Source organism: Rhinolophus ferrumequinum, chromosome 12 (assembly GCF_004115265.2).
Source record: "Rhinolophus ferrumequinum isolate MPI-CBG mRhiFer1 chromosome 12, mRhiFer1_v1.p, whole genome shotgun sequence".
Classification (NCBI taxonomy): Eukaryota; Metazoa; Chordata; class Mammalia; order Chiroptera; family Rhinolophidae; genus Rhinolophus; species Rhinolophus ferrumequinum.
In genome coordinates, this window is record NC_046295.1 from 77,046,194 (window position 1) to 77,069,042 (window position 22,849).

At 50.8% G+C, this 22,849-nt stretch overlaps 1 protein-coding gene across 7 annotated transcripts in view; it reads left to right on the forward strand.

The window, feature by feature from the left end:
* SLC25A25 (solute carrier family 25 member 25) overlaps positions 1-18,474 on the forward strand; it is a 33,679-nt gene extending 15,205 nt beyond the window's left edge. Inside the window, exons 1-11 of one of the 7 annotated variants that reach the window (XM_033123129.1) lie at positions 2,945-3,578; positions 11,974-12,100; positions 12,188-12,275; positions 12,908-12,943; positions 13,203-13,314; positions 14,522-14,680; positions 15,838-15,990; positions 16,325-16,432; positions 16,532-16,699; positions 17,209-17,359; positions 17,467-18,474. In XM_033123129.1, coding sequence (XP_032979020.1) covers positions 3,360-3,578; positions 11,974-12,100; positions 12,188-12,275; positions 12,908-12,943; positions 13,203-13,314; positions 14,522-14,680; positions 15,838-15,990; positions 16,325-16,432; positions 16,532-16,699; positions 17,209-17,359; positions 17,467-17,651 — 1,506 coding nt within the window. In that variant the 5' untranslated portion in view covers positions 2,945-3,359 and the 3' untranslated portion in view covers positions 17,652-18,474. Of the gene's footprint in view, positions 1-2,944; positions 3,579-9,384; positions 9,639-11,557; positions 11,820-11,973; positions 12,101-12,187; positions 12,276-12,907; positions 12,944-13,202; positions 13,315-14,521; positions 14,681-15,837; positions 15,991-16,324; positions 16,433-16,531; positions 16,700-17,208; positions 17,360-17,466 lie in introns of those variants that run through there. The other 6 variants (XM_033123131.1, XM_033123132.1, XM_033123127.1 and 3 more) reach the window with 6 other exon arrangements.
* The last annotated feature ends 4,375 nt before the right edge of the window (positions 18,475-22,849 follow it).

Here is a 22,849-nt window from a genome sequence, read left to right on the forward strand (position 1 = left end):
TTGGTATCATGGGCATTTAGCACAAGTGACGCCATTTTGGGCCTGTGGCTTTCTCTTTAATACTGTTAAAACTACTCAGTTGCAAAGCTCCCCTCCCCTAACCCCATACTTTTTGATCTCTAGGTTTTCAGTGTACCTGAGTCTGCTAGCTCAAGTACACTGACTGAGGCACTAATAAATTGAAGGGAAAAAAACCCTGAAAAGATTACCAGGTTAAGGGCAGACTACAAATAAAGGATAATTGGGACAGTGCCCAATTTGAAAACAAAACAAAAAACTAATTAGTTGCATGAACTCACAATCTTTTTCTAGATAATGATAATAAAATAGCTAATAGTCATGTCGACAAAAGAACATCCAAACCTACAGAAAAGTTTTAGAGGAGTTTATTTGAGCCAAATTTTTGAGGACATGCCCAGAAGCAAGATCTCAGCAGATTGAGAAAATGCTCCTAAGAATGGCAGATCTGCATCTTATTTTACACACTGGAATCAAAGGAAAAGACCTAAAGGATGTTACATGAAATCCAGTGGTGGTAGATTAAGGGGGCGGGCGAAAGTAAAGTGGGGAAATCTCTAGGCTTGGATAAAAAGCAAACTGAAGAAACACATACTTCTTTTACATGTGTGGGTACAGGATAGTTAATAATGAACATTTACAGCACATAGAGATGGTATATGGGCAGCAAGATAACGATGAGGGGTTCTGTGATGTGTTCTGGCACCAGCGATTGTGCCTTCAAGGAGTCTAGAAAAGAAAATCACTCTGACCTTTCAAAGGTATGTTATCTTAGACGCATAAAAACAGTGAACAGGCTCATTTAAGGTAAGATTGACCTTTGCTGCGGAAGCTGAAGGCCTGGGATGTGACTACCCACCATGGCCTGCCCGGTTAGGAATTTTTATGTTCAAACCATTTTGTGTAGTTACTTTTGGTCATTGAGATTGTCAGTTTTATTACGTAGCCCCTTTTGATTATGTGATATAGCCCCAGTGTTGAGTGCTCGATGTACTGTTCTTAGAACATTATATATTATCTAATTTAGCCTTTAAAGAATTCTATGAAGTAACAGTATGATTCTATCACTATTCCCATTTTGCACGTAAAGATGTTAAGCACAGAGAGCTAAAGTAACTTGACCAAGATCACACAGCTAGTTAGTCGTGGCCAGGACTTGAACCTGGGGTCTAGCTCCAAAGACTGCACATTTACATAATCCACACACAAAACGGCTTCTAAATAAGGTCATTCTTAGCTTGTGCATCTCGGTATCCCTACTTGTGTTTTCTTTTCAAATAATTGTTGTATGTATGTATGTATGGTCATACATTCTCCTGATTCAGTTTCACAAGATATGAATATCCATTAAGTGAAAGTAAATCTCCCATTGCCTTTGTCCCCTCAAACCCCCAAGTGTCCTCCCTGCACCAAGCCATCTCTTCAATTTTAGTGTGCCTTTCCCTAGATAATCTTCATGTGTACAAGCTTAGAAATAAATGACAGCATCCTATCCCCTTTCTTCTGAACCTTGCTCTTTTCATTTAACAAGATATTTTTAAGTCATCCCGTAATAGTGTTAACCTAAAAATAAAAGGTCAGAGTGAGAGGCAACGAGTGTTTATTTGAGATCCAAAAGAACAGTTAATCGGGAAGCACTGATGCAGGCAGAAACCCAAATAGTGTTCTGATTAGAAGGTAGAAGCCAGGAGTATTCATGAAAAAAAGAAGGGGAATAATTATATGCATAGAATACAGTACTGCTTTCAGCCCAGTCCAAAGGTTATTTTGCCCAGTTTCAACATTCCGAAGGTTGGAGGGGTAAGGCCTACAAGTCAGTTCTTCTGGGATGGCAGCTCTGAGTCCATTTTGAAGCGATTCCATTTATTTTATGTTTTACAGTATTGCACCTAGAGCTGCCTTATTCTTTTGAACAGCTGCATCCTCGTAGGGTTCCATTGTACGGGTGTGCCTTAATTTATGTACCCACTCCCCTTTTAAAGGACTAAGTTGATTCCAAACTTGTGTTATTATAAACAGTGATGCAAAAAAATACCCTTAGATTTGATCACATGTGTATCACGTGTGTATATCATGCGTATATACATATAATTTCTCACGTGTGCAAATGTGTCGACAGATTAAATTGCTCAAAGTGGAATTGCTGTCAAAGGTCTGTGCTTTTGAAATATTGGTAGCTAAGACTAAATGACTCTTCAGAGAGGTTGTACTGACGTATGCTCTCCTATGAGGCTGGACGGTTCCCCATACTCTTCCTGACACAGTTTAGTAAACTTTTTTCATGTTTGTGTTTTTAGAATAATGGTTATGAACACTGTGTCAAAGGGTCCCTTTGTGAGGGATGATGGTAGTTTGTCCCTGCATTTGTCTGCTAGTAAATTAAGAAACAAATGAGCAAAGATTAGTTCCCTTTTATTCATAACCATTTACTCAGTCCAGCCTACAGACTTATCTGTGCCTGGTTCTGGGTACTAGGGGTAGAGATCTGTCACTTGGTCCTGTCCCCCAGCAGCTCACTGTGTCCTGGGAGACAAGGGAGGAGAAGTGGGTATGATGTGGCTTGCGTTCTTTTACACATAATTGGAGAGAATGGGATCACAGAATGGGAAAAGTGTCTTAGGAAGTGTTGCCAGGGATTCTCGATCATGTTAAACTTGATGGTGAATGTCATCCCAGAAGCAACCCAGAGGAGGGAGTTGGGCTCCTGTGGACGAGCCAGCAGCGGGTAGATTCGGGGAGCCTGGAAGCTCAGCTAGAGGTTGCCTTCGGCACCTCCCTGCAGAAGTGCAGGGCTGCAGGCAGGGAATCGGCCGCCTGTGATTGGAGGGACGTTGCTGGTTGGGATTATGAACTTGGTAGTGTCGGCAGAGGTGATTGGCCGCGCCCTGCTGCAGTGCGAATGCAGACTGGATGCTCAGGTCTTCTGTGTGATGATCATTAGTTGAGCGAGGACAGTTGAATAATTAGGAGCTCGAAGTTGCTTCTGCCTCTGGGAAAGGGCTGTTGGGCTATTGCTTTTTTTCTTTTTAAAAAAGCCAAACATTTGATCACCATCTACCGGCAGAAGTGAGTTTTTATTAAAGAAGCTCCAGCTGCTCTCTCCTCACTGCCAGCAACCCGGCGGGACTCTCTTAGAGTGAGCTGTTTCTCAGGCCAGGCACGACAGCAGTGCTACTACATTTGAAAGAGCAGGAAACAGCCACTGCATGCAGAGCGTCCAGGCTTACGACTCCCTAGGCTAGTCTTCCCAGCAGCTGTGTAGCCAGTGACCCCTGGTATTGTGGTCACAGCCCTCCTCAAAAGTGATCGGTCACCATCGGCGACGTTGGGAGAAAGCCGTGATGTTGCAGATGCTGTGGCATTTTCTGTCTAGCTTTTTCCCTGGGGCTGGGTGCCAAGGCTCCAGAGAGGGGAACGAGAACGAAGGCAGAGGCACCCCAGCTCCTGCTCTCGGAGACCAGATGTCAAGCTTTTTGGGGAAACAGGATGGAAGGGCTGAGGCCACGGAAAAGAGACCGACTATTTTGCTGGTGGTTGGACCTGCAGAGCAGTTTCCTAAGGTAATGGCAACTTGAAGAGGACCTCCTAGTTTAGGGGCTGGTCTAGGAACATTTTCCTGGGAAAAAACTGAAGTGTGGGGAAGAAGAGAAGACTTTTAAATCAATCAGTTTGGTATTGGGGACCGGGGAGAAGGGTTAGGCACTGAGGAACCCAAATCCTCAGTCCAAAATCTTTCTATGGTCGTTGTAACAGCTTTATTACCTTACTGATCACTTCACTGTGGCCATTTGGGGAAGGAAGGTTGAATGCAATAGAAGAACTTGCCTTGGATTTGTCAGTTTGGCCCCAGAAAGCCATTTGAAAGTAAGGGACAAACGATTACAGTCTGTCTTACGTCTTAGCGTATCTGAGCAACGCAGAGAGGACCGAGCTAAGCTGGCAGCAGAGTGAACATTCCAAGTTGAACCCAACAGCCTGGAGCTGGGCAGGGCCAGCCTGTCCCTCATCCCGAAGGTCAGACCCCTTGCCTTGGCGGGCAGAGGTTCTTTGGGTCTGGGAGGAAGGGAAGGGTCAAAGGAGAGGCTGGAGTCTCAAGGTGCAGAGGCCAGTGCCTCTCTTGGGTCTGTGGGTCTGTTGAGTGCCAGGGCCTTCCGTCCGTCTCGTGCCCTGAGTGTGGTATCTCATCTGATCCTTGTAAGAGCCAAGGTAAGTGGTGGTACCCCCCTTTCATAGATGAGGAAACTGAGATGCAGAGAGGTTAAGTAATTTGCCCAGGGTTAAACAGTTAAGGAGGAGTGGAAGTGGTATTTCACCCGAATCTGTCTGGAACTTTGCCCTGTATTGTCTCACTTTCCCCTAAGAAAGCAGTTTTTAATGGGACCAGGTACATTCTCAGCATTAGAACAGAAAATGCCATCTGGATAAGATTTCTCTTGCCTGCAGTAAGAGTGACCTTTTTCACCTCCTGAGCTTTCGTTATTTTGATGCTTTTCTCCTTTGTCGGGATAAAAATGAACTAACGAAGGAGATTCTGATTCTGCGCTGTGTCTGGTACACTGTAGGTTCCTAAAAGATGTTCGTTGAATTGAATTGCTACATTTAAGAAATAAGTGTTCAGTTTTTCCTTTGCTAAGTGGGAGGGACTTTTGATGCAACAACTTTTGCAGTCATTTAAGATTAAGCATCCAGAAGAACGCTTAGTCTGTGATGGGCTTATCCTGGTCGTCAGGGATCTCAGAGTCTGTGTTATGCGTGAGATGTGTTGCGAGGGGTGTCACTTTCTACTTTTGGATTGTTTTAGACAAGCTCAGAAATGACGGTGGCGCTGTATTTTGTGAGGAATTTTTATCTACAGACATGCTTGCCTTGTGGCCAAGGGATTCAGGGGTTGGCTGGCTCTCTTTTAAAGTCACCTACTTTTGACTTTAATAATAAACTGCTCCATTTCCTAGACTCATACTGACACCTCTTGCCAGCCCTCCCCCAGGGTGACCTCGCAGGACGACTTTCTGATCTGAACAGTTTAGGTCCTGGCCTGCAGTGGGGGCTGAACCTTAGACTCACACCTTTCACCGGCCCTCGGCCCTCGTCCTCAGAAGGGAGACGGATCAGCGGGCTGGGGGGTGGCGGGAGCCCCAAAAGGGAGATGGATCTGCCGTTTGGTTTGAAGCAAGAAAGCAAGCACATCTGGGGAGTGTGGACTCTTTAAAAACAGATAAACTGAGAATTGGAATGGTAGGAACGTTTCTGCAGCCTGTGTTCTTTTCCAGTGCAGCTTTTCTTGAAGGTAGGCTTTGGGGTTTGTGATCACTGGCTGAGGGGGCCTGGCCTCTCCATTTCTCTCAGGAAGAGGCTCCCGAAACATCGTGGAAACCTTATAGAAAAGTTCACCTTGGTCCTCAGGCTTCTCAGTTTCCCAGCAGCACTAACTTTGTTTTGCCCTCCCGTCCCCCATTTAAATATGTCTGCTGGTAAGTCAGGTCCCTGAAAGCTTTTATTCTAGGAACTGTTCCAGTTTTCCCCTTTATGTTCTTCTTGCAATTAATCTGCAGTTAGAGAAGAAAGCCATTAGCCTGGAGTGGGGAGGGGTGCCCTCGGCAGCATCCAAGCTTTCAGTTCCTGAGGGGCTGTCTTTTCAGAAGCTCAGAGAATTTTGCTTATTGTGTGTCTAATTGCCAAGTATAGGCAGGTTTCATTGGAAACCAGCTACACTGGGCTGTCATGGCAACCTGATCGTCAAATGACACTGTGGCCACACCAGCAAATGAGGTTTGAGAGACTTACCGGTGGGTGGGGCTAGAGCAGCCGGATGCTGGCAGGACTCCTTCGCATATTAATATTTTGGCTTGGTCTGAGTCATTGCACAGGAGGGGGAGATACTCAATGACCTAATGCTGGGCTTCCCAGGTAGTCCACCTGCCCTGTCTTCCTCATGGTATCCCAGCACTTACAGGAAGCACCTGTTTTGTTGGAATGAAGCAGAGTGGTAGAACAAGGAAAACTTGTGGCGGCATTGGCAGGTTGGAGGACGAGAAGACGCTCCTGAGACCAACTGCTACTTTACAGATTCAGTGACATCTGATACCACTAAATTCTAAGGGATCTAGAGTTGCTGTCATTGTTCCTGATTACTAGTTATACGAATGGACATCAGAAGAGAGGAAACAAAAGTAGATCTGGGCCACAAAATTAGAATAAGAGCAGAGAAGAATGTAGACAGCTGGAGGGAGGGAGAAAGAGGGGGGGGAGAGAGAGAGAGAGAGAGAGAGAGAGAGAGAGAGAGAGAGAGAGAGAGCGCGCGCGCGAGAGCGCGCGCTACACCAGGCTCTTAAAGAGCCTGAGCTGGTGTGAAGCATTAGGACCTAACCAAGCCCGGCTTTAGTCTTCTTCCTTATTTGTATTATATATGTGTTTAGAAGCCGTGACACAGATACGGGGCTTTTGTTGTTTTTTAGCTAAGGCTAAGCTGAAACTTGCTCAGGTTACTCTTTTCCCACACACCTGCCTTCTTCCAGTTTGAGGTAGTTTACTGTAATTCTCGGTATCAGCCTTACAAGTGTTCTTTGGGAACTGAATTCTGAAATCTCCTTTTGGCAGTGTCACGTCTGGGTGCTGTTTTAAGTGGCTGTTGTGCCAAGATTCAGGTCCTGGGTGAGGCTCAGCCTACCCCCGCCAGGCTCTGGGGCCTGGGCAAACCAGGTAACCTCTCCTGGCCTGTTTGCTCACCTCAGAGATTAAGGGGTAGCCCCAGAGCCCCTCTGAGCCCCACTGTCTGTAATTCCAGAAAAAAGGATTTACTTTGGACACTAGGTGCCTGGAGATTGGCTTGCGTGGGAAGAATCCCACATGAAAATGGAGTTGTGCCTGACCTGTGAAACTCAGAGGGTGGGTGGTTAACTGTCAATTTACGTTTGTCCAATGAAGACATTCCGTTGGACTTGGTGACAGTTGCAAAATAAAAATGAGTTAAAACGCTTTCCAAAAATTAACATTGGAATAGAGTTAACAGCGTTGTGAAATAGCATCTTGACGAGCACGCGCAGAATTTTTCAGAGAACATCTGATACCGTTGGTCTGTAACGTAATGAGCTTTGTTATCATCAAGGAGATTCCATGCTGTTTTTTCCAGAAAATAGTTGCTCTTAGTTGATAAAATTTTAATAATTTTTTCTTATATATTGAACACAGGTTTCAGTTTTATTTAGTATTGTTTTCAAATCTCTTCTCAGATTTGTCCTGTAAATGCATCATAAAACTCAATGGTATGAAAAGGAAAAAAGCTCAATGGTATAGTTATGATTACCAAAATTATTTGAAAAATACATTATATTAGGAAATGAATATCTCTAGTTGACAACTAATTTATTCAGTCAAAATATTTCCCATTTTGTATTGGAATGACTACAGCCATCATTGAAGTGAGGTACTTCAACAGAGCTGTGTAATTTATTTTTGTTTCAGAAGCAAACATGAATAATTTAACAAAGGAACATCAGCATTTTAAAATTCAGCTCTTTTATTTGTACATGTGAACCTCCTTTAAAATAAAAAATAATAAATTATCTGGTTGAGGTGGATACAATAAAACCTGAGGGCTTCCTCAAGAGTAGTCTCTTTGCTTGTTAGGGTCTTAGAGGCCTGTCAAGCCCAATTCATTCATTCATTCATTCATTCAGAAACTGCTTCTATCCAGCACCTTCCATGATCAAGGCAAGGGCTCCTTCCACACCAGGAGGACAAAGGTTTGAGAATAGTCTCCTTCCTTCAAGGATCCCAACAGTAGAGATAAGATGTATGTAAAAATAGCCCCAAAGCAGAAAGTTCTGGATTGGACAACATAGAGTGTCATGGGATTTAGGTGGAGCTGAACAGGCATCTAGCTGGACAGTCCTGAGCGGCCTCTGGATACCTCATTGGACCTTCCCTAGTGAAGCCCGGGGCCTGTTTGTCCAGACTCATCATCAGATCTCTTTTAGAAGGGCCGAAGTGGCACGTAAGTTAATAAAATCTGTTTCGTAATGTACGGAAGCATCAGCATCTTATTTTAAAATCCTTTTTTCAAGTTCTCCACAAAACGCTTTTTAGCAAATTAAGAAATTCATTTTACTTTTGTTGATGCTCAAATGATAGCCATCCATTTTTACGCCTCCTGGTTGTGCGACTTGGTCTATATTAGGAAATGGTACATTGTAGTAGGAACAAGGCGAGACCCATTCCCTTTTCGTCTTTGTCACATGTCCTCTTCCTCCGCAGCACGAATCTCTGATACTTCTGCCAGGAAGGAAATGAGGTAGAGATTGCCAGTTGTCCTGGAGAGGATCACCCTGAAGTAAAGATCAAATCTTGACTTTCTAGGACCTGAGATTTTCTCTCATCCTCACCTCCGAGGGCCATTCCAGAGCAGTGTTGCCCAGGAGAACTTTCTGTGATGATGGACGTGCTCAGTGAGTTCCTGCGGGGGTGGAGAACTTTAACTGTGGCCATGCCACCAAGGAACTGAATTTTTCATTTCATTTCAATTGATTTCAAGTTTCACAGCGTCCATGTCGAACAACACAGTTCTAGGCAGGAAAGCTACAATTAGACTGTCCAGTGTTCTGAGAAAATGCAGGCTCTGAAGACTGCCTGTGTGGGTCTTAAGTGAGGCCCTGGGTGACCTCAGGGTCAGCGAGGCCCTCCGTGTAACAACCTTCGAGCCTAGAGTGTTCTCGTACTGCCCCTATCAGGTCAGCTCTTCAGCACGGAGGGAACCCCAGGGGAAGCCTGCAGGGGAATGGATGGCTTCTGAGGTGCTCACGTTGTGGGGTGGCCTGGAGCCGGCCAGAACTGTGCCTCGAAGGCTGTGTGGCCAAGGCAGCCCTGCGTCCAGGGCTCAGCCAGCTGAGGGGGGTGGGGGCCGGCTCCCCTGTGGGTGAGTGGGACCACTTCATGGTTGGCTGGGGACCCTCAGCTCTCTCCCCCCCCCCAAGCTTCCACCCCCACAGCTAAACTGGGCCCCTTGTCGGTGAACTTGATTCGATCTCTACATCCACTTATTTTTCTGTTGGGAATGATTGACCAAGGGGAGAAAACCACCGTATTGTGTGACGTATTTGGGGACCTTGTGGAAAAACAGACTGAAGGCTGTTTGTTCACTTGGAGGGGTTGGCGCCAGAGGGTGAAGGTTTGTTTGAGCAGGATACCAAGCCTCTAAAGAGTTAACTCGGAGATGACGTCAGTCCTGATCTTTCTGCCTCTTCTCTTGAGCAATGGAGACGTCTGTGCTCATTGGCCCTAGACTGGACTTAGAGTGGGCGGGCTTTTTTCAAGTAAGGAAAAGGGCGGGGCTTGAGCAGCCAATGACGGCTGCGCCCAGGCATATATTGCGCAAGTTGGCGGGGCCGGCGGCATTCCCCATTCTCCACGCTACCAGAACTTGCCCCGGTGGCGGATAGCAGCTGAGCCCCGGCTGTCCCGTGAGCATGCTCTGCCTGTGCCTGTATGTGCCACTCACGGGGGAGGCCCAGACGGAGTTCCAGTACTTTGAGTCCAAGGGGCTTCCCGCCGAGCTGAAATCCATCTTCAAACTCAGTGTCTTTATCCCCTCCCAGGAGTTCTCCACCTTCCGCCAGTGGAAGCAGGTCTGTACCGGGTGCCACGCCAGGCTGTGAAGGCAGTGGGCATTTCATCAGTGTTTGTTGAGTGAATGGATGAGTGCTGGTAGGGGGACACGTGTGAAATCTGCGAGGTTTTTTCCCTACTTGTCTTGTGGCTCTAGCCGGCAAAAGGGCTACGTCACAAGAATGACTGGCTTTCATGTGACTTCCAAGGAATGCTGGAATTATAGGGAAGGCACTTGTGGGAGAGGTGGAAAGGAATTCTCTCGCTGGGGGTGAGAGGGGGGGTTCCTGAGAAGGGGGGCATAATCCAACTGTTGCGGGGCTGTTTCTCTGAGCTGGTGGCAGAGGAAGAGAGAGGCAGAGAGGTTTTTCATTGGAGGTCCAGACTTGGGACCATAGCTACAACGCTGGATCTGGCAGGGCTGTGGCCTGGGTGAAACCAACCAATGTGCAAGGTGAGGGGAGCCTCCCAGAGATCCCTTTGGAGCAGAAATCATTACCATTTTAAAGATGGGGAAACAGACTGGGGGTCGCTTGCCTCCTAAAGGGGCACCCAACTTGTCTGTTAATCCGATCCCATGCTGTCCCCTAGTCCTCATGATGGCAGAGGAGATGTATAGTATACAGGGGTGGTGATTTGCACATCCTAGGACGGAGACAGAAAGCGGGCCCAGTTGTCCTCTACAAGCAAGGACTTGGAGAATATTTTGAAATCAGCTGCAGTAAGCACATCCTTGGGTCGACTGTATCACAGGACACCCACCCCAGTAAGGTGCATGGCTCGCGTTGGTGGCCAAGCAGCCGAATACCAAAGAGCTTCGTGACTATCATTCAACTCCTCCCTAAATGACATGTAGATTCTGTTTCCGCTCCTGTCATAAATCTAGAGTGATAACCCTATACGTAATTTGTATCATTCTTGGCTGAGAGCACAAATGTCTGCAGGAAGTTAACATAACTCCAGATAGTATTCTCGATAAAATACTTGCCGGCATCTGTCTCACATTCCAGCCACACCCCCTGTATTGCTCTTTGGATCATGTTAGGTGACCCAATATCTGCCCAGACCTCCTCCTAGCACCCTTGGTGGCTGAGCAGTCACAAAGAGCCATCATCAGGTGGTGCAGAGAGTGACCGTGGTTGTAATCGCTGGTGAGCGCCAGCTAACCAACGGTCCGTCAATTTCCAAACCTACTGGCTCAAAAGGGTTTGAAACCCATATTGGTTTGTGGATAGTGAATGGATTTCTCACTGAGAATTGCTCAACACAAGGAGACTATAACCATTTTCCTTAGGAGATTCTCAACTCTAGTTTTGGGGTGGGGCTGAGTTGGAGTGACTCATGTGTGTCCCCCACCTTCTTCAGATGACCCTTTAGGGAGCAGCAGGATCTCTAGGGAGGTGGCTCAGGAGTCCAACAGGCTCGACTTGAATCCCGCCCACCGCTTCCCTAGCTGTGTGATCTTGGATAAATGACTTGCCCTCTCCCAGCTTGTTTCCTTTTCTGTAAAGTGGGGGAAATGATGGTGCCTGCCTCCTACAGCTGTTTGTGAGGAGTCGGCGGGTTGCTAGAGGTAAAGCATTCAGCAGGACGCAGCCATGGCTTGGAACCTCACTGCCAAGGAACAGGGTTTCGTCAAGCCTTCTTGGGTCACTAAACGAATAGAGCTGCCTACTTCTCAGTGCCTCGTTGAGGGAGCTGAGGTTGGTTATATTAACAGCCTCCCCTGTGCTCAGACATTGGCAGTGCCATCAAGCACATGCCCGTGAATAATTCCTTGTGGCTCTTACTGTGTCTCTGGCCTCCAGAGTTCTCTCTGGCACTGTTTCTGCCAAGCAGGCATTGGCAGGGGCCCGCTCTGCCCCATACCTTCACCCTGGCTACCCAATTGTTCTTGGGCCACTGCCACATGTAGGATTAAAAAGAGCAAGCTCAGAGTTCCTGATGGAATCCGGAGCTGCAAGGCCATCCGCACATTTGGGCAGGAGCATGTGGGCTGCGGCCCGGCACCAGGGACAGCCTGCAGGGGAGCCAAGCAGCTGACCCTGGCAGTGCAACAAGTTGGCCTTGGAATGTGCCAAGCCTGCCACTGTTGGCCTCTGTCTGCAGGGCTCCTCCAGGGCCTCCTTTTCCTCTGTGCCTGTGAGCGAAGCAAGGGGGGCTCTTGCTTCGGTTCCGGCCAGCCCTTGGGGATCCAAATGGTGATTTTGGGAGTAGAGCAGGGGAAGCTTCCCGGTCACTGGGGCCACCTCTGTTCACGGGTTCATGCACTTGTTTCCTGGGGATGGTACAGGGCACCACCAGGCACAAGCGGGTGCATGAACTAAAGGGCGAAATCTTACTTTTGTTTCATAGAAAATTGTACAAGCTGGTGATAAAGACCTCGATGGGCAGCTAGACTTTGAAGAGTTTGTCCACTATCTCCAAGATCACGAGAAGAAACTGAGGCTGGTGTTCAAGAGTTTGGACAAAAAGAATGATGGTGAGCGTCGCCTCCAGAGCCAGCAGCGGGCTCACTCTTGGGTTCTCCATGGGCCTGGCTCCTGGCTCACAGCCGCTGTTGTTACAGGAAGAATCGATGCTCAGGAAATCATGCAGTCCCTGCGGGACCTGGGAGTCAAGATATCCGAACAACAGGCAGAAAAAATTCTCAAGAGGTGAGTGCTTAGCCAGTCTCTGTATTTGGTTTAATGAATTACAATGTGACGAAAGAAAAGTTCTTGGACTAACTCCCTGTACTCTTCACTGCACTGCACTGACCCTGTTCACTGAACTCTGGCTTCTGGTGGTTTGAAGGGATGAATAAGTAACCCCTCCCCAGGTTCCAGGTCAGCTCTCATTTGAAAAATTATAAATCACCTGGAAGTGTTCCAATGGCCCACGAAGAGTAAACGCTAGTTGGGGGAGATTTCAAGTAGGTGAAAGGCGAGTGAGGAACACCCTTCTCTGCCTGGTCTTGAAGGGGAAGGGACTCACGTGGCAGCACATCACTTAAGGTGGTCGTGACACTGTAATCAGATGTGCTGCCCGACAGCAGGCCTGGGGGATAACGCAGTTGTTGCTGGGCTGGGAAGTCACACCGAGCAGCCCAAGCTTCAGCTTCCTCTGCTGGCTGAGCCTCTGCATGTCCCTGGGACCCAGCAGCCTCCTGTGCCCACTTCCCGGCTGCTGCAGAGGGCATGTCTCGTGCTGTGCTGTGCTGTGTGTCTGCGTCACTAACATCCGCTCGGAGCACTTATTGGTGTTGTTTCTCCTCTCTCCTCTGCATCCTCCTTTGTCTGTCTGTCAGAATACGAACGGCCCACTTCTGGGGCCCTGTCACCTAGTAAGTACCCATGTCACCCTGGTGACCACCTCCCTCCTTGACCTCTGTGCCTGATCAGAACGGGGTTCCTGTGGGCCATTGTATCCATTTTTGTACAAAGTGGGGTATGGCACCATCTTGCCTTTTCTCCTGGGGGCAGAGGCACTTTCTGTGGTTTCCTTGATGGCCACACGCCTGCCCTTGGCTCGCCTGGAGGTGGGAAGCGTGGCTGACAGATGGGCCCTATTTACACGTGGGCAACCATGCATTTCTCTTGCAGCATGGATAAAAACGGCACCATGACCATCGACTGGAACGAGTGGAGAGACTATCATCTTCTGCATCCTGTGGAAAACATCCCTGAGATCATCCTGTACTGGAAGCATTCCACGGTGAGCCACAGGGTCCCCTTCGCCCAGCATCTGTCCCCATCCCGGGAGTGGGGCTGGGGTCCTGGCTTGCCTCTGTTTCCCACGCGCCGGCCCACCTAAGCAGCCTGAACCCAAACACGGGCTTCCTCTGCCAGTGGTGCCCTCCTGTCCCCACAAGCTGCCTGTTCTGCAAGGCCCACTTCTACCCCTTCCCTGAGCCTCCTCGTCCTCCCAGCCAGTGTGAGCCTTCCTGGTACGGGTGGGGGGTGCGCCCTCTGTAAAGAACAAATGGTCCAGGTGTTAGGTTTCTCCCCCACCACCCCATTTTGTCATTTGTCTCTCTGGCACCATCACATAGGAACTACTTTTTCACCTGTCAAAGCTGTCGCGGAGAAATACAGATCTTCCCCCTCACCCGTAGTGGCCACGTTGACCCCCGCCTGCCCTCAAACCCCCTTCGAGCCGGTCCTTGCTGAGCGCACCCTCAATTTCAGTCTTATCCACCCCGGCTGTCAGCTCTGGGAGCGGAGGTCAGAGGTGCTCCTCCTGGTCTGTCTCCCACAGTGCCCAGGCCAGGGCCTCACCCTCAGGGGACACCTGGTGTCTTTGTGGGTAAAATTAAGTGCACTGCCCTCAGGGCAGGAGCAAGCTAACCTGTGGGTCTGGCCTGCAGCCCCAGGGTCGGAGAGGAGCTGGCCCTGTCTGACCAGCCAGGATGCAACCCAGAAGAGAGGGTCTTACGCAGGCCTCACAGCCCTCTCATGTTTGCTGAGGCCTTACACGGAATGTTCTGCCAGCGAAATCTGGTTACGCATCAGATTTCGGGAGAATTTTCAGCCCTGATTTGATCCTTTCAGTACAGCCAGCCTGGTAATCCTCAGCTGAAATTGGCCTTTGTAAGCTGTTCTTGCAGGAGCTCCCTGGCTGTAATTGAAAGGGCTGTCCACGTGGTTTTGTAACTGCTTTCTTCCAGCTGCGCTCTCAAATTTTGTACCTGGGCCTCTCCAAGGCGACCAACAGGGACCAGAGCTTTGTCACCTTTGCTTAGGGAAAGGGAGGGGTTACATCCGTTTCCCACCCAGAGCCCTTGGCATTTTCACCACCTGTGTGATCCCTTGGAGTGTCGGCCGTTCTAGATGGTAGAAGGCGATGGACCTAGCCGTCTGCCAGCGGCTTCGCCACAAGCATGGGGGCCTGCTTGTTTCATCTTTGTTGGTCTTCCTCGTAGATCTTCGATGTGGGTGAAAATCTGACAGTCCCCGATGAATTCACAGTGGAGGAGAGGCAGACGGGCATGTGGTGGAGACACCTTGTGGCCGGAGGTGGGGCCGGGGCCGTATCCAGAACCTGCACGGCGCCCCTGGACAGACTCAAGGTGCTCATGCAGGTATGGCGGAAAACGGGCCTCACACCTCCTGGGGTTCTTCGGTGGGTTGCTTTCCCCTCCCTTGTCTGCGGCCGTGCTTTTCTATCCTGATAAATTAGATTGGAATTATTGCTCAGACGAAGGTAACATTAGATCCAGGCCTGGGGAACCTATTACACACCACTGATCTAAGTTTATCTGAGGCCCTTAATCCAGGGGTCATGTTACAGAGCCATCGTGTGGACAGGTGAAGCCAGTGAGAACTGGGGTGTGGCAGGAACCTTTCTTTGGGCACATCTCGCGCCTCACAGGTGATGTGAGCAAATGCTCACCTGGCCCCGACACCATTTCTTTGGCCAGACGCCCAACTCCACGTCCACAGGGCAGAGATAAGCTAGACCAACGTCAGGGGCAGGATTGCAAAATCAGGTTGTACAAGGGTGCACTGTTGGACTTCAGCATCGACTGAACAGTGGCCAGTCACCCCTTTGTCCCCTTGCTTGTGTTCTGGCACTTTTTGAGCCAGGAGCCCTGCTCAGAAAAGACGTCATCCTTTCCCTCCCCGCTTTGCCCTCCTGGGCCTGCCTTGTCTGAAGTCTGTGGATGGATAATGTGAACCCCCTTGTGCTGAAACAAGAAAGTGGAGCGGTTCAGGGAAGAGGGCCCGACGCCTGGGCTCGGACCCTGTCCCACTATGTGACCTTGGACAAGTCACTCGCCTCCCAGGACTTCATTCCTCTGAGCCTAAGGCCTTGTCAGTTTGTTTTCTTCGTGGAATTCCCAGGAATGCTGTCGAAATTGAAAGCATTTCCCTTGGGTGAAAGGACACAATCCTTTGATGTAATTTAAAGTGATGGAGAGGGCATGGGGCAGCACCGGGACATAGACCGGCTGTTGTTTCATGATTGTTGCAGCTGATTGTGGGCTCATTATGTAACTCTCTGTGCTGTTGTACACGTTTGAAATTTTTCCATAATAAAAGGCTCCTTTTTTATAACTTTATAAAGTAATCCTTGTGGAGGTGTTTCGCACACACTGTTGGCACACAGTAGGTACACGGCAAGAGCCTGTCTGCCTGCCGACCTTGAGGTCTGGCCAGTGAGAAGAGGCTCTTTGTCGGACTGTGGCAGCGCTGTGGCCGCTGAGTCCTTTCTGACCGCATGTCCTTCCCTCCTCAGGTCCACGCGTCCCGCACCAACAACATGTGTATTGTGGGCGGTTTCACCCAGATGATTCGTGAGGGAGGGGCCAAATCACTCTGGCGGGGCAACGGCATCAACGTCCTCAAAATTGCCCCCGAGTCGGCCATCAAATTCATGGCCTATGAGCAGGTGAGAATCCAGCTCCCCAGGGAGAATTGCCAATTGGCAGCTGCCTACTGAGTGTCCCCCTGGGCCGAGGTGCCTGCCCTGCTGATGTCCCAGAACGTGGAGCCAGCCATTGTCCCTGAGGGACAGCAGGGCAAGGTGGGAAGTGGGAGGCCTGGGTCCAAGCCCCGCTCTATTGCTATTCCCACTGTGGGCCAGTTGCTCCCGTTTCTGGGAAACACCAGATGTGCCAGGGACACCAAGTCTCGGCTACACCTGACTGGCCGTGAGGAAGGGTGGGGCAGGGGTGGGTGCACTGGTCCCTGGGGCATATCGGTGTGTTTGCTCCCTGTTCTAGATCAAGCGCCTTGTTGGGAGTGACCAGGAGACTCTGAGGATCCATGAGAGACTTGTGGCAGGGTCCTTGGCGGGGGCCATCGCCCAGAGCAGCATCTATCCGATGGAGGTGAGGGGCCACCGTGGTCCTGGGGCAGGAGCACCTGTCGGGGTGAGGGTGAGCAGCGGGCCGTGCTCACACTTGTGTTGCTCCCATTGGGTTCTGCAGGTTCTGAAGACCCGGATGGCCCTGCGCAAGACAGGCCAGTACTCGGGCATGCTGGACTGTGCCAGGAAGATCCTGGCCAGAGAGGGGATGACCGCCTTCTACAAAGGCTACGTGCCCAACATGTTGGGGATCATCCCCTACGCTGGGATAGACCTAGCTGTCTACGAGGTGAGGCCCCGGAAGGCTCAGGCCCCAGGAACCTGCTGGGAGAGATTCAGAAACCCCTCCTCAACACACACCTGCCTGATAGGCCACTGAACAGCACAAAGGATGTCTCCTTCCAGACTCATCTATTCATTGCAAGGGTCTCCTGTCACACGGCCTGCCCCTGACAACCCCCAGGTTCTGCCCCCCTCCCAGGGGCTCACTGGGCCTCCAGCACACTCTAGACCACAGGAGTCAGGCCATCTGTGGGGGAGGGTGCTGCCCTTGCCTCATCCCCATTCCCTGTCCGACCCAGGAATCCCCAGTGACAGCAGAAACAAAGGGCAGGCAGGCCAGGAGCTCAGCCAGGCCGGCCCAAGCGAATCAGGTTACAGTGGTGTCAGGGATCCCATGTGATGGGGATCCAGTAACTGTCTCCCCAGCACCTCCCTCCCCCAGCTTCTCAGTGCCTCACAAGCCCTTCCTGGGGCTCCAAGACTGCGGCTCACCCCCGGCCCCCCACCCTCTTCCAGACACTCAAGAATGCCTGGCTGCAGCGCTATGCAGTGAACAGCGCAGACCCTGGCGTGTTTGTGCTCCTGGCCTGTGGTACCATATCCAGCACCTGTGGCCAGCTGGCCAGCTACCCACTGGCTCTGGTCAGGACCCGGATGCAGGCCCAAGGTAAGGCTGGTCCTAGGCCGGGCCCCAGGGGCCCTTCTTCCCGGGCAGGTTGGGATTCAGGGAGGAGTTGGTGAAAGGCCTCTAATGTGCGGCCTCTGTCCCTGCAGCTTCCATTGAGGGCGCTCCAGAGGTGACCATGAGCAGCCTGTTCAAACAGATCCTGCGGACCGAGGGGGCCTTTGGGCTGTACCGGGGGCTGGCCCCCAACTTCATGAAGGTGATCCCAGCCGTGAGCATCAGCTATGTGGTATACGAGAACCTGAAGATCACCCTAGGTGTGCAGTCTCGGTGACGGGACGGAGGGCAGCCCCACCCCACCCGGCGGACTCGTTCATCCTGGGCCTGCAAGATCCGGGATGTGTAGCCATCTCATTCTGTGAATGTGCCAACACTAAGCTGACTTAAGCCAAGCTGTGAAAACCCTGGGACGCAGCCACAAGGGAGGGGGGAGAGCTGGCCGGCCCACCGGCTTTGTCCTGCTGACCCTGGCTGGCCCTCGTGTCTGTTCCAGGGTGGACCCACGGGTATTCCTCGGGGGCCAGGGGCCAGCAGGACATAGGCTTATGTGCATTAGAGACAGGACGTTTCCTGCGGTGGCTGCCAAACAGCAGGGCTTAGAGGCCGGCTTAGCTCTTCCATCTCCTCCTCGCACCCAGAACATTGGCCGCGGGCCCTGCCCTCTGGCCTGCTGGGCATCTTCCCTGCACCCACTTTGCTTCTTCCTCACTGCTGTTTTAATGTAGTAGGAGGCCTGCCAGCCCACTCTCCACACCCCTTCTCGCTCTTCTCCCTTCAGTCCGTGGGGAGAGGTGGTCCACCACCCCGACTTCCTCTGGCGAGGTCGTGCAGGAAAGAGGGAGGAGTCTGGCTGCGTGCTCACCTTCACCTGAGCTCACGGGCAGCAGGGCACCCGCATGTGTGTCTGCATGCGGGGGGCTGGGCCCAGCCCCTGCCCGTTGGCTGCCTGGTGTCTGTGCATATGGCTTCCCAGACGGCGAATGCTGGTCCTGGAACCCAGATGCCTCTGCCCCGTGCTTCTGGGGCACTCCTGGTGGTCTGAGCTGGCCTGGGACTCTGTCAGGACTGCACCAGCTCAGAACCAACGCCCTGTCCTCGCTCTGTTGTAATTGGCGGGGCAGTCTCTACCCGTATGCCTTGGCGAGAAGGAAAAGGGGGAAAAGGCCCTAATTATGTTTTGTTGAGAAAAGGGTTTTATTCAGAAAGACAAGCTGGACAAAGGTGTGAGTTCTGTGCTTCCAGAAGGAAGACGAAGGGAGTAGATAGCTTGGCTGACTGCATTAAAGTCTGTTTCTGACGCCCCTGTGGATTTATGTCCAATTCCAATTGGGGCAAAGTGGGACCAGCCTCACGTTCCGCTGATGCGACGTGTCACACCGCTTGGAGCCTATTTATTTTGTATTTATTTGAACAGAGTTATGTCCTAACTATTTTTATAGATTTGTTTAATAGCCTGTCATTTTCAAGTTCATTTTTTATTCATATTTATGTTCATGGTGGATTGTACCTTCCCAACACCTGAGAGGTGGGGCGGGGAGGGGAAGGGGGGCCGTGGGAGCAACGCTTCCCACCACTGCCCACGCCCATGTTACATGTGTCCAAAGACAGAAGAAAGGCAAGGGGGGAGGTCCCTGCTCACGGAGAGCTGTCTTTTGGCAGTTTGGGGCAGGCGTGCACCCTGGAAGCTTAGGATCCGAGGGTTTGACGGGGCGGAAAGAGTGGGAGAAATCTCAGTTCCATTGAAGATGGAAATCCAAATCCTTGCTCAGACTGGGGGGATTTCTTTATTTCACCCTGTTTGAATTCCAAGGCAGCCAGGTGCCGATCACTGTGAGTTTGGGGTGGGGCTAGAGGAGAGTTCAGCCAGATCCCCACCCCACCTGTGAAGTGGGCTCCTCCCTCCCAGCACCCCCTCATCCCAACCTGCTGCCCCTGCTCAGTAATGCTGGTCAACCTGCAACCTCACAGTTGTACTTCCATTCCACCAGAATGGCCCAATGAGGACAATTTAGATAGGATACAAAGATCAATGCAAAAGTTATTGTTATATATAAATATAGTTATAACTGGAATTTGTGAAAAAGCAAATTGAGAAATTGGAAGCTGTCATTTAAAAAGCTTTCTAATAAAGTTGTTTCAAAGCTGCTGCACAGAGCCGTGATTTTGCTGATCTGGGCTCGGGCGGTGGGCGGGGCATTCACGTGTTAGAAAATGAACCGAATTTTCTCACAGAAAACGAGAAAGCCACTTCCTCTGGGCTTCTCGGAGGCACTCCCTTAGAATGCGTGTTTGTTGGATTTGGGGTGCGCTGACCAGGCCCCAGGGCTCTCTGATCGCTGGGTCTGGTGGTCCCCCATCAGCCCTGTGATTAGATGTTGGAGGGCCCCACCTGACATTCTTTGCTTTCTACCTGTGTCCTCGGGAGAAGATGAGGCCCCCGGGGGCAGGGCTGTTTGCAGTTGTGAACAGACTGTTTGTACCTAAGACAGTGCCCGATGCAAAGTGTTCCATAAGATGTTCATTAAGTGACCGCACACTCCAGTCCCCCGATAGCCCTGGGTGTCCTGGGTCCGGACGCTATGAAGCAGTTTGGGGAGTCCACCAGGTTCTGCCACTCAAAGGCTATAGGGAGGCACAGAATGTGGCCATGGTGAAACTGGCGTAGACCACCTGTGCTGGGCCGAATGGTGCCCCCCTCAAATCCGTGTCCACTGGGGACCTCAGAATGTTGATTTGTTTGGAAACAGTTTTTGCAGATGTAATCCGGTTGAGGTCACATCAGATTAGGATGGGCCCTGACCCAATGACTGGTGTCACAGAGGAGGACAATTGGGACACAGACACGCACAGAGGAGAGACAGAACGCCACGTGACGACAGCAGGAGAGGTGGAGAGGTGCGTCTACAGGTCAAGAAATGCGAGGATTGCATGCTGGCAGCCACCTGAAGGAAGGCAGGCGAGGCGCGAACACTTTCTCCCTCAGACCCTCCAGAAGGAACCCACCCTGCCAACACCTGGATTTCCGACTGCTGGCGTCCAGAACGATTAGAAGTGAATTTCCATTGTTTTAGGCCATTGGAGTTTGTGGTGAATTATCAACCCTGGGAAGCTAATAGGCCACTTGGCTTCAGCTGTTTGTCACTGGGGTAACGGGCAGAAATCATTTCCTAACCATTGGGTCTTGGCAAATTGAAACCCCCTCTCCAAGCCTGCTCTCTCATCCTATCCACGATTCCCCTTGGGACAGTCGCCTGGGTGCCCTCCCAGGTCCTCATTTCCATCCCGCTGGGAGAGGGGTTTGGGGACAGAGCCAGGAGTGCAGTTTCCAGGCTCTCGGCCTCACGTGAAAAGGTGCTCACTCAGGTAATAAATGGCCATCAACTGCGATTGGATGGCCATCAGCTGTGGCTAGTTGGCCGTCAGCTGTAATCAGTGAGCCATTGGCCACTAATATAACTGCCGAGGCTACACTGGCAGGAAAATGGGGGCTAGCAAGCAGATGGTGGCTGAGCCTGCAAGCGGCGGAGTGTGGATTGCGGATTGCAGAGAGGCGGATTGCAGCTGGCAAATGGGGAGTCGGTCGGTTGGCAGAAAAGCGGACAGCAGGTCGCACGTCGTGTGAATCCAGCCTCCAGTGAGAGTATAGTGGTAAGACTGCCCTATCTATGGCTCCGTGGGTGTTCCTTTTTGGCCTAGCCACATCCTGCGTTCTTATGTGGGGAGCAGGACCAGAGACCAAGCAGGACCAGAGACCCCACCGGATGCCTTGCATGACAAATGGCACAGCGAGCAGGGTCCCCTGCATGACAAGGGGCTTCTCCACACAGAAGTTAACCTGGGAAGGTGTTCTGAGGTGGCTGAAGCGTGGAACCTCGCAAGCTGTCACGCAGGGTGTCATGCGGGGGGGTCTCAGTTCCCGCTCCCCACATAAGAAAGCAGGATATGGTGAAGCCAAAAAGGAACACCCATGGAGCCATACGTAGGGGAGTAATACCACTATAGTCTTGCTGGCGGCTGGGTGAGAGTCACAGGAAACAGGATCCACACAATCTGCAACCTGCTGTCTGCTTCTCTGTCAACGAACCCCACTTGCTAGCTGCAATCCGCCCAGCTAACTGCAAACCGCTCTTGCTACCGTGTTTCCCTGAAAATAAGACCTAGCCGGACCATCAGCTCTAATGCGTCTTTTGGAGCAAAAATTAATATAAGACCCGGTCTTATTTTACATTATATTATATAAGACCGGGTCTTATATTAATTTTTGCTCCAAAAGACGCATTAGAGCTGATGGTCCGGCTAGGTCTTATTTTCAGGGAAACACAGTAGCTCAGCAACCATCCGCTGCTAGCGTAGGCACGGCAGTTATATTAGTGGCCAATGGCTCACTGGTTACAGCTGACGGCCAACTAGCCACAGCTGATGGTCATTTACTACCCGAGCCAGCACCTTTCCACGTGAGGCCGAGAGCCTAGAAACTGCACTCCCGGCTCTGTCCCCACACAAGCCTACCTTCCTCCAGTTGCCTCCTTTGTTCTTTCATCCCTCCAGTCTCCTCGAATGTCACCAAGTCCTTCCCTGACCACCCTATTTAAAATGGCAACCTGTTCCCCCACCCAACCCAGCCCATTCCTCATGCCATTTTATTTTTCTCCCTAGCACTTTTCACCATCAACTCTACTGCTTGCTTTCAGTCCTTGGTTTATCATGTTTCCCCTGTGAGAGGAAGGTATTTGGCTTTCTTCACTGCTGTTCCCCACAGCTGGGCACCCACTTGGAGCTTAATAAATAGTTACTAGTTGAATGAAGCCCATCCAAACCTTTCATGGTGTGGTAGGCAGAATTACACTTCCTCCCAAGGATATCCTCTTCCTAATCCCCAGAACCTGTGAATTAGGTTACATGGCAAAGGGGGTTAAGGTTGCAGAAGGAATTAAGATTGCTAATCAGCTGACCTCAAAATAGGGAGCTGATCCTGGTTTACCTGAGTAAACCAGGTAAAAATAATCGCAAGATCTTTCCATGTGGGAGAGGGAGGCAGGGAAAAAGAGAGCTGGTTTGCGAGGACTCAGCCCGAGGTCGCTGGCTTTGAAGATGGAGGAAAGGGGCCACAAATTAAGGAATGCAGGTGGCGTCTAGGAGCTGGAAAAGGCCAGGAACAGATTCTCCCCTGAAGCTTCCAGAAGGAACCAGCCCTGCTGACACCTGGATCCGAGCCCAGTGAGCCCCATTTCAGATTTCCGACCTACAGATCTGCCTGGAAGGGCTGTTGGGAAGTCAAATAAGACAGGAAATGGAAATGGCTGGTCCTTAATAAACAGTTTTATCTCCCAGCTCCGTTCCCCATCCAGGATTCCAAACACATAGTGTAATTTCCGCCTGAATGCTTTTCATTCCAGCCTGCCAGTGAGGAGGCTCATTGCTGGCCCGGGCTCTGCATCATCTGAGAGGAAATCCAACCCGGAGGGTGGGTGG